Source organism: Symphodus melops, assembly GCF_947650265.1.
Source record: "Symphodus melops genome assembly, chromosome: 21".
Taxonomy (NCBI): Eukaryota; Metazoa; Chordata; class Actinopteri; order Labriformes; family Labridae; genus Symphodus; species Symphodus melops.
The window spans coordinates 1203516-1214315 of record NC_136711.1 but is presented as its reverse complement, the minus strand read 5'-3'; the positions used below and the strand labels follow the sequence as shown (position 1 = coordinate 1214315).

At 47.9% G+C, this 10800-nt stretch overlaps 2 protein-coding genes across 5 annotated transcripts in view; both read right to left on the bottom strand.

Annotated features, from left to right (window-relative positions):
* The window catches only part of mettl9 (methyltransferase 9, His-X-His N1-histidine), an 80950-nt gene that overhangs the window by 31825 nt on the left and 38325 nt on the right, over nt 1-10800 (bottom strand). The window lies entirely within an intron of this gene.
* The window catches only part of caskin2 (CASK interacting protein 2), a 39686-nt gene that overhangs the window by 3442 nt on the left and 25444 nt on the right, over nt 1-10800 (bottom strand). For 2 of the 4 annotated variants that reach the window (XM_079372597.1, XM_079372599.1), the window contains 9 exons: nt 8736-8844; nt 8355-8463; nt 8109-8203; nt 6737-6854; nt 4983-5105; nt 2997-3124; nt 2714-2795; nt 304-377; nt 119-229 (listed from right to left, as the gene is read on the bottom strand). In XM_079372597.1, coding sequence (XP_079228723.1) covers nt 119-229; nt 304-377; nt 2714-2795; nt 2997-3124; nt 4983-5105; nt 6737-6854; nt 8109-8203; nt 8355-8463; nt 8736-8844 — 949 coding nt within the window. The remainder of the gene's footprint in view (nt 1-118; nt 230-303; nt 378-2713; nt 2796-2996; nt 3125-4982; nt 5106-6736; nt 6855-8108; nt 8204-8354; nt 8464-8735; nt 8845-10800) is intronic. The other 2 variants (XM_079372598.1, XM_079372600.1) reach the window with 2 other exon arrangements.

Sequence of the window (10800 nt, the reverse complement as noted above, 5' to 3'; positions counted from 1 at the left end):
GCTTGAAATCGAATCATTGATCAGATTTGAGGAGTGGAATCTGCACGCTTTGTGCATTTGCACTTTTTGAGTTGTTTGCTTTGTTCACTAGCTCCAGGTACAAAAAGCTGTAACACACCTCAGGGGTCATCCTGCTGATGGTGGGAACGTCGTATCCTGAGGTGATGAAGTTGGACGTGTACTGCTCCAGCTGGAACTCACACAGCCACTGATAGATGGCCTCAGCGTCCTGAAGACAACAAGAACACAAAGAGTCTTCTTCTGTCTCACACGAATCAAAGAGCCGTGCTCTGCTGAACTCACCTTGCCCTCCAGGAGGTGCTCCGGTCTCACAAAGCCTTTCTGAGGAGCGCCGTTCACCTGCCGACGGGAACCACCTACAAAACACACACAATCAATCGTACAGGTCGACACGCTCCTCCTCCCTGCAGGGGCCACTTTCAGAGCGTCGAGATTTTCTTTGTGCAGCTGTCTCTGCCAGTGTGTGTGTGTGTGTGTGTGTGTGTGTGTGTGTGTGTAGGTGAGTGGAGGTGTGTTATCTTCCTGATCAGTGAACACTCACTGACTCACCTCTCCTCCATCTTCACTTCCTCCATCTGCCTTTTAATTACCAACATTACCAAACGTCATTTAGCCTGCAGTACACATTTTAAACACTAGGTGTCAGAGTTACATGCTGCTCCTTTAACGTGTTAAACTCTTCTATGAAAACACCTCCCAGTGTTGTTTGTTTTGGACGCTCTGCTCTCTGCTCGGCTCACCTAGCAGACAGGTATTTGTCCTCAGGGCAGGAGACTCGAGTGTTTACGCTCCAGCAAAAAATCTGACGGCAAGATTTTGTCAAAACAAGTCGAGACAACCACAACGCGAACATATCTTTGCTCCTGTAAAACTTTATGAAAGGAAATCTGCACACATGAAAAGAACAAAACGACTGATCAGAACATCAGAAGACATCGTTCAGGGACTTTTTGTCTCGGTTCATCTCTAAAGCTAACGTCTGATTCTTACCCCGCAGCGACGGAGATCCCGATGATTGACACTTCATCCTTCTCTCTCTCTGATCCTTAATGAAGAAGCTCCTGTTAAATATCCTCTCTCTCTTATGTTGTTCTTGTTCTGCTCCTGACTCCTCCCCCTGACTCCTCCCCCTCTCTCTCCCTCCCCTCCCTCACTCTAACGGAGACCCTCCGGCTCATCCAGCGCCTCACTCCTGAACATTTCTAAAGATCGGAGCAGAGTAAAGCTGCAACGTCTGTGTGTGTGTTTGATTTCTGTGCACCTGCCCTCATGCACGCACACACACACACACACACACACACACACACACACACACTTTAGTGTTTCCTCAGGGAGGAGATCAGCTGCTTTTATTGGTTGTGTGTTTGAGAGATTTGGTGTTTTATTGGTTTCTGTGGGGAGGTCAGCTTTTTGACTCTGCTCTGGTTTCATTTCCGTTCAGACTGAACACAGAACAAACACACGTCCTTCCTTTAAAGCACCAACATGTTTCCTTCTGATCTCTTTGTGTTGGACACGCTGTCTGCACATTCACTTATGTAGGCTAATATTATGAGTGTATTTTTGTGGCTTTTATAACCAGAGATAAACAAATGAGTTTATTGTGATATTTTAAAAATGCAGAAATGTCATCACCACCATCGACCTCCTCTATGTTGGACATTAAGGATTTCCTAAATGAGCATCTTCTCATCATGAATAACAGCAGGGGACGAATCGTCAGCAGAGCAGGATTATGGCTAAGACTTCCTGACTCTTTGGAAAGTGGATGTGAAGGTGCGAGGAGGAGACGTCTCTGAGCTGATTCCTCTGAAAGAGTCTGTGTGAGAGTGCAGCTCACAGCCGGCTCTCTCCTCAGCTCCTCACTGCAGAGTGCAGCTCACAGCCGGCTCTCTCCTCAGCTCCTCACTGCAGAGTGCAGCTCACAGCCGGCTCTCTCCTCAGCTCCTCACTGCAGAGTGCAGCTCACAGCCGGCTCTCTCCTCAGCTCCTCACTGCAGAGTGCAGCTCACAGCCGACTCTCTCCTCAGCTCCTCACTGCAGAGTGCAGCTCACAGCCGGCTCTCTCCTCAGCTCCTCCCTGCAGAGTGCAGCTCACAGCCGGCTCTCTCCTCAGCTCCTCACTGCTGAGGAGAGAGTCAGGCGTCTGTGTGAGACGGTGAAGGAGCGTGCACGTGACTCGGTGCTGACTGTGTGTGAGCCCGTTGGACTTGTTGTTGCTCTGAACTTATTGTTTGTTAACTGATTCTAAATGGTGTAAAGTTTATGATGACGTGTGCTGCTGCTGCTGCTCTCTGAACCAGGCCGAGCTCCTTAAAGAGATCTGGATCTCAGTCAGTTCAGTACCTGGTTCAAAGGTTCCGAGGGGCCCAAACACAGTGATGGACCTTCATGAGCCGGCTGGATGTGCAAACACTGCGGGGACGTATCTGCACGTTTCGGTAACATCATGTATTTAAACCAGTGAGAGGGAGTTTGTCTGCGACATCTGATGGTTTCATTCCTCTCCCTCTGCACTGATAAAATCGATGAAGCTTTCATACTTTAGTGCAAACACCTGCTTAAAAAAGCCCTCCTAAGATCGGCTGTGGGAACCTTTCCTATCTTGCACTTGTGTGTGGCTGTTGTGTATATTTCTTCCCGAGGGACAAGAAGTGAACGTGATCACTAAGAAGGACACTGCCAGACTCACCTGTGCTCCCGTCTGCCTGTTTGCTTTGCTCCATTCCTAAAGTGTGGAAATGTTCTCCTGATTCACCAGCAGAGGGCGCCAGCTGCAAACACACACGAAGGAGCGTGCAGTGAGGTGAACTACTGAATCTCCGTGCAGGAAACACAATGTGGTGAGAAAAGTTAACTTGACTTTAAAATCATGAAAGCAGAAGAGAAATCCTCCGTGTTAAAGCCGTTAAAGCGTCTTTGTAATTAAAAAAAAGACTTGGGATGTATAAAACAGACTCATGTTCTGATCTAACCTTGCCGTTTTCAGCGTTTTGGCGATTTTGAGTCCCGTTCTGTTTGTGTCCGCTCTCCGAGCTCTGACCGCTGCCGGCGCTGCGGCTGCTGCCCACGCTGCCCGAGCTGCCCACGCTGTTTCTGTCACCTGAGAGACAAACAGAGACAGAAGATCACAGCCATCACACACGGCCCGTTTTGGACGCCCCTGGGTTTGCCAGATATGAGAGCAGTTATCAGGTGAACAGGTGTTGCAGCGATGGAAGCGGGCAGTGGAACTGCTTCAGATAGAAGTGATTGTACCCGAGCTAAAAAGCCTCTGCATGTTTCTAATAAGCTCCAGCAGCAGAAAGCTGCTCAAACTAGGATCAATGTTGGAGATGAAACATGGAGAGAGGTTAGAACGCAGAAAGCTTTACAGACCCATGCAGAGCTGGCTAAACACTGAAGCTACAGTGTCCACCACATGCAGAGCTGGCTAAACACTGAAGCTACAGTGTCCACCACATGCAGAGCTGGCTAAACACTGAAGCTACAGTGTCCACCACATGCAGAGCTGGCTAAACACTGAAGCTACAGTGTCCACCACATGCAGAGCTGGCTAAACACTGAAGCTACAGTGTCCACCACATGCAGACCTGTTTGTGCTTCTGTTTCGCTCCTTTAAACATGAACGAAAAATGTATGGAATAAAAATGGCCATATGTTGCGATGCGTGGCCGTCTGCGTGTTTCTCGAACAGACGTGTCAGCTGATAAGAATGACGTGTCGTCTCTTTGAAGAGTCAGGAGCGAATAAGGTCAGCTGACTGGAGTTAAATTCAAGTAACGAAGAATGATGTTAACGTAAGCAACATTTACCAGGAGTGAAATGTTCTGACAATAATGTTTAAAAACGTCAAACAATAGAAAACACAGAAAAACTAAAAACCGATAATGAAGGATTAACAGATAAGAATCGACTTGTTGGGCTCATTTTCCATCTGGTTGTTTTAGCGGTGCAGACGTTCAGGATGGAGGCAGGTGTGCTGGAGGAGGAGAAACAGAGGAGTCACAGAAAGCAGAGTGGTCCTGCTGTGAGTGAACTCTGGTTATGGATTATTGGGGTCAGAGCGGGGCAGGGCGGGGGTGGGGGTGGATTTGCGGGGTGGCATGGTGAGGTCAAGACGTTGGGATATAAAGGGATAAAGATGGGAATAAGCTTCCTAAAAGAGGAGTGTTTATCAGAGCTGCTGGGGTTGGATCTGTTCTAAAGGCTCACGCTGGGGGGAGAGGGGGGGGCGGGTTTGGGACCACACACCCTTACCGCTGGGCGAGCTCCTGAGGACCCAAACGTCCTGAGCCGGGCTAGCAGGACTAGCTGGGGCTGTGAGCTGACTGTCGAAAGAAGCACCTAACAAACACACACACACACACACACTTCACTGTTTACTCCTATCAACACTGAGCACAGGAGGGGGGGGGGGGGTGATCGGGAGGGAAATGTGAAACCAGGGAACATCAACGGACTTTGAGACAAAGAGACTCAGATCGTGCTGCATGTCAGCGACCTTCTGTGTGGCGTTCTCAGCGCTGCTTCTCGGGTCGTTCTGCGTTGGTTCATTTTCATAAAGTTTCAGATGATTCATTGACTTCCTGTGTCTCTGTTTTCATTCACTTCCATCAATCATGAGCTGTTAAACACTTTCATGGTTTTACATTCAGAGACAGTAAATCATCTCCTGTGGTCACTTTTCAGCCAATCGGAGAACAGGACGCCGACTTTACTGACTTTGTGTTCGTTCGTCTCACACGAGTCGAAGAAGCTCTGAGGGTGAAGTCCGTTACTATCAATGGGACCAGTAAGGTTTAACTGGTTGTTTTTTACTCCTCTGCCTGAGCCTGGTGTACCTGTTCAATAATCCATCGTCGTCATGGGCAACCACGAGCGCATCTCACAGGTGGTGGACAGAAAACAAACCAGCCATGTGTGTGTGTGTGTGTGTGTGTGTGTGTGTGCTGTTCTACCTGTGGGATCATAGCCGAGCGAGTCTTCGCTCTGAGGGGCGGGGCTGCTGCCTGAGGAAGGAGCTCGGGATGCAAAGTGCGGTCGCTGGCGAGCTTTTGAAGCTTGGCGGGTGAGAGTGCCCCCTGGTGGCGGGGAGAGAGGAGTGAGGTGAGGCATGCACGAGTGAGGGAGAGGAGCGCATGTTCGTGCATGTGTGGGGGTTAGCTCGAGCTGCATGCACAGGAATGAGCTTTACGGCTGCAGAGAAATAAGAGGTGCGAGCACATGAAGAACTTTACGATGTTTTTGTTGTTTATTAAAAATCTGCTCAAAAAGAAATAATTCAGTGTAAATCCTCCCGAGTTACGTAAGAGCTGCTGAATGCAAACGTACGATCACCAGCGACGCTGGAAGGGCTTACTTTCCCTTTGTGTGTTGTTGGTCCTCTGCTGCTGACACCATTGACATTATCGCACAGCTCAGGCACGCACACACACACACACGCACACACACACACACACACACACACACACGCACACACACACACACACACGCAGCTGAGTTTGCCTCATAAGCAAAGAGCCTGTCAACGACTTAAAGTCAAACTCTCTTTCTGTTGTATCTTCTCCCTCAAGCATGAGCAGACACACACACACACACACACACACACACACACACACACACACACACACACACACACACACACACAATTTCCCGACGCAGACTGTAAGGGCTTTAGCACTGAGCTGACACTTTGCAATCTGGCCATAGTAATCCTATTAATGTGTGTCTAAGTGTGTGTGTGTCTGCGTGTGTGTGTGTGTGTGTGTGTGTGTGTCTGCGTGTGTGTGTTGCCTGGCTTCTTGAAGACCCAGAAATGATTTTGCCTGCGTTTGTTTGTGTTTCGTGTGTGCGTGTGTGCGTGTGTTTGTGCGTGTCCCTCGCTGTTATTGGACCGCTCACTGAGCGAGCCCGTCTCGCTCTTTGAATGTCAGCGGCTTTACGGCTGCAGAACAAGCGTTGAGATCATTTTCTTTTTATTCTCAGGGATTAAATCTGATGATTTAGTCAAGCGTCCAGCGATCGTGCATGCCGACATGACAGATCCTGTCTGTGCACGAGGCTCCACTTGAATTCTTGGCCCAGTTGTAACCTCTGGGTTCAGTTAGCTCGTCAGCTCCGTGCGGAGGTTTTCATCTGGCCCGGGGAACGACTTACAACAGTCACGCTGCTGGAGAGGAAACATTCAGTCCTGCTCTGCTCTCAAAGGTCTGATTCACAGAATGAAGAATTCCTTATCAGAGGTATAAAAGTACAGATCATTCTTCTTTCATCGATTCCTCCTCTCTATGGAGAAGGAAGTGATGCACTGATCGTGAAAATCCCTCAGTGTGGGACACCTGTGCAGCTGATCTGATTCTGCGTCAGTAAACTCCCTCAGCTCAACCTCTGAGACAAACTACATAGCAAAGCTTACTTAACCCCTCGACGCCTGAATTTGTTTCTCCTTTCAAGTCGACGCTAAATTAAGATGAGAACGTTTATTTGAAAACAGCACATACATAAATATAACATAAAAATAGCACATACATAGATACATCAAGCAGCTGAAGGTTCCTGGGTTTGTATTGAAAGTGCATCAGTCAGCAGAGGAGGAATACAGACGCTATTTTGGCAGCTTTTGGAGCAGAAGCGGTTTGATGCAAATTTGCGACAACAGGCGTGAAGGGCTTAAATGTATTTGACTACTTTCACCGTTTGTTTGTTTGTTTACCTGCACGCCTGCTGAGGACCTCCACCACTGAGGGGGGGAAGAAGCCCACCCGGTCGGTCCCGCGCTGGGTGTCATGGATGTGACCCTTCCAGCGGCCGTCTGAGTGCTGCTCCAGGACCTGACGGCAACAAATCATCAGCACGCTTTAGTTTTCTGCAAACTACAGTTCACGACCACCGACCCAGGAACATGAACAAGTCACAGAATACTTCTAGATATAAAGTCTGAGGACTGATTAACGTGTCCTCTGTGATCAGTGGAGCATCAGCTCCACACATGTAGGATGTGTGTGCATCCTCCAGCATGCTTCAAGACGATACTGAGAGCGTGAAATACACAACCAGTTCATGGTGAGTGTTAACAAAATGCCCAAAGAGGATGAAAACAAACAACATACAAGTTCCTACAGGAGTCTGAGACGTCACAGAGACTCGTAGAGAGATATCCAAATACACACAGCGGGAGCAACAACAAGCAAAAGATGTCCGCACGGGAAAACAAAGTTTGTAATGAGAGAGTGAGAGCAGCATGTTTGAGCCTGTTCCTCTGCTGTGCTCTCCTGTAGAGCGTACATTAAATTACACTGCAACATCGCAAACAAAATCCCCACAACAAGATTCACTCAGGAAGGTCTCCACCGTGTAATCATCACTGAAACGCTCTGCCCGGGATTTAAAGGATTGAAGTGGGATATTTGGAGTGTTTGCTTCCCTGTGGTCTCAACCTGAGCCTGATTCCACCCCAACATTCACATGACTTTTCAATCAGAATCATTTACAGGAGCGATATGTAACTCAGCCCCCTGGTGTTTACAATGGGTACTGCAATCAATGTGGACATTGTAGCTTTAGTGTTTAGCCAGCTCTGCATGTGGTGGACACTGTAGCTTCAGTGTTTAGCCAGCTCTGCATGTGGTGGACACTGTAGCTTCAGTGTTTAGCCAGCTCTGCATGTAGAGACACTGTAGCTTCAGTGTTTAGCCAGCTCTGCATGTAGAGACACTGTAGCTTCAGTGTTTAGCCAGCTCTGCATGTAGAGACACTGTAGCTTCAGTGTTTAGCCAGCTCTGCATGTAGAGACACTGTAGCTTCAGTGTTTAGCCAGCTCTGCATGGGTCTGTAAAGCTTTCTGCGTTCTAACCTCTCTCCATGTTTCAAAAGTATCTCCAACATTGATCCTAGTTTGAGCAGCTTTCTGCAGGTTGGGTACATGGATGCTAATTTTGGACAGAGTTAGCCCCGCCCTGAATCCCCTTCATGATCTATTTGAGCCAAAAATATATGATCATGGTTCAGTTTCCTAGTATAGGAATGAAAAGCCAGAGTTCTGCTGAGTCAACCTGCGACTTCCTGTAATCGACAGAAACACGTACCATAACAAGTTCTCCAGCTCTGAGGTTGAGAGCCGTCGGGTCGTGGAGGTTCCAGTAGTCCTTCACCGCTCTGACCTGCAGAGAACTGGATGCTTCTAGAAGAAAAAAGAAAAAATAGACATCATCAAGCTCAAAAAGCAGACCAGCGCTCGCTCTACACCTTTTAGTAACCTCGTCTGCACGCGTTCCTCCGCATGCTCGAAAAAAATCAACACATGTAATAAAAAACATCCAGACGCTCCTAACCTCTGAGCAGCTGTTTGATTTCCCTGCTGGCGCTCGAGGTGGTGAACTGGTTGACGATGTCCAGAGCGGTCTGGTTGTACGTGTTGCGTATGTTCACATTGATGCCCGCCTACACAGACACACACACACACACACACATTTTATTACTGGGTCTGTGAGGTGCAAAAACAAACCCTCCCTCAAAAGCCTTCCTCCCTTATTAAAGAAAAACACTTGAGCTGCAGTGTGAAGTCTGGACCGTTTACATGTGCGATGGTTTATTTTAGGATTGATCAGGATCCTGCTAAAGATGTTTAAGATAGTTTCAGTTGTACCCCGATACAATGACAGTTCTTCACAGTTTATCCCTATTGTACTGTGACACATAGATTTTATATTTACATCAAGCAACAGTCGCACAACTTCGGTCTTTCCGTAGAGGGCGGCCTCGTGCAGACACGTCCCCGCTTTAGTGCTTCTGTTGATGTCGATCCCGGCTTTGAGCAGCAACCTGAGAAAAACAAAAACATTCATGTGAAGCTGCAGGCAACACTCTTCTCAGCTGTTACAGACATCTGCAACATCTCATTTAGCTGTGTACCTCCCACTCATACACCCACACACACGCTATCAAACATGACTCTGGTTCTGACAGACGACCAGATGCAGGAATGCTGATGGCGTCGAAAACCAGGGAGGTAAACACGGCGTGGAGGACGAGGAGGTCTTTACTCGCTGTGTGGAGGTTGAGTCAAGTTTTAAACAACAAAAAACCAAGCTCTGCTGCAGGACATCAGCTGGACTTGGACGTGTGTGTGTGTGTGTGGGGGGGGGGGGGTTTCCAAGTAAAGCTGTCAGAGAAGGCTAAACACTGAAGCTTCAGTGTTTAGCCAGGCAACATGGCAACATGGTGCGCATCCAGGAGGAAGGGGCGGGGCCCCTTTTTTTTCCTACATTTGTGGAGTTGTTAAAATACCCCATTTCCTGATATAGATGTTTCACAATAAAAGCCCATTATATACATTTAAACCAGGAGCTTTTATTGTGAAGAACTTGTCGGACATAGAATGTGTTTACTATCGAAACAGATGAAGATTTGATGGAGCTGTGAATAGCTTAGTGATTTTTCGATAACAGTGAGTGTTCACACCATGAATCACCACCACAGCTGCTTTTAACCATTTCAGTCTACAGAGACACCGAGTCAAACCAAATCATTCATAGTGAACACTGGCACGAGGAGGAGGCGGAGCCTTGTGGGCCGGGATTCGATAAACGTTGTTAATCGTCACAAATCACTCCGTTACATTACGCCAACGTGAATTCGTCTGAACTGGTGACTTCCCTGGATCAAAGCTAACACAGTAACACAGGTTCTCATATAACACCAAATATAATTTACAGTTAACCCAATCAAACTTTTTTTTTTTTTTGTTATTATCCCACAAAGATCGAGTTTCTACTTAACGATCGACTTCATCTGAATAAATTTCCCGGGGACAAAATATTCTCACTCCAGTCCTAACCCGCCCTGAAAGCTCCTGCAGCTACACAAAAAGAAGGTAACACAAGACGAGTGTGTTGCTGTATCAGTCTGAAAGTCTTTGAAGAGACGTAAATCCCTCAGCCAGAGATGACAGCCAAATTCTGCTGACTAAACTCCGAGTAAACTCGAGCGCTAATGCTGGGGATGTTTTTTTTTCCTCTTTGTTGAACGTTCAACATTTCTCTCCTCCTCCGTCTGATGTTCAACTTTCCAGTTCAGCAGGAGGAGAGAGGAGGAGGAGCGGGAGGAGCGGGAGGAGCGGGAGGAGCGGGAGGAGCGCGCGTTGCTAATTCAGGATGGGAATCATTAGCGGCGTGTCTGAGAGGCAGGGTGGAGTTACTTGGCTGAGTTCACACATATTTACACAGAGACGCTGGCAGAAGAAACACAGCGAGCCCCTCCAGGGTATCTGAAGTCATGGGTATTAAATATCAGTTCAGACGGAGTTCTTCCTCACTCTTTCTGCTTTTACTGCTTCATTACCTGGAGCTAGCTAAAGGGATAAATATTTATCACCTGCAGCAGTGAATAGGATGCTGCTCTGTGGAAGACACTGTGCAAACAGTAGTAATAAAGAGTGGTTCCTAGGCAAGCCGAAGTAGCTTCAAATATCGACGTAGGCTGGATACACGGTAGGTAGACGATCTCGATGTTGTAGTCCTCGAGGTCGGTCCTAGTTTCGAGACCATGACCGACCTTCTTCCTCCCGTCATCACCACGACGATGAAACGGCCCTTTTCTAAAATAACCAATAACCTCTAATCATTTGTAGCTGGTCGCCCCCCTGCACACACGGTGAGGGTTTGTCGTTGATATCTAAGGTCTTGGCCCAGACTCATCTCTGGTACGTCTCTGTCTCGTTTACTGTGGTCAGGCAGCCTCCGATGGAATACTAGCGGATGAGATTGAGGAGACTGGGAA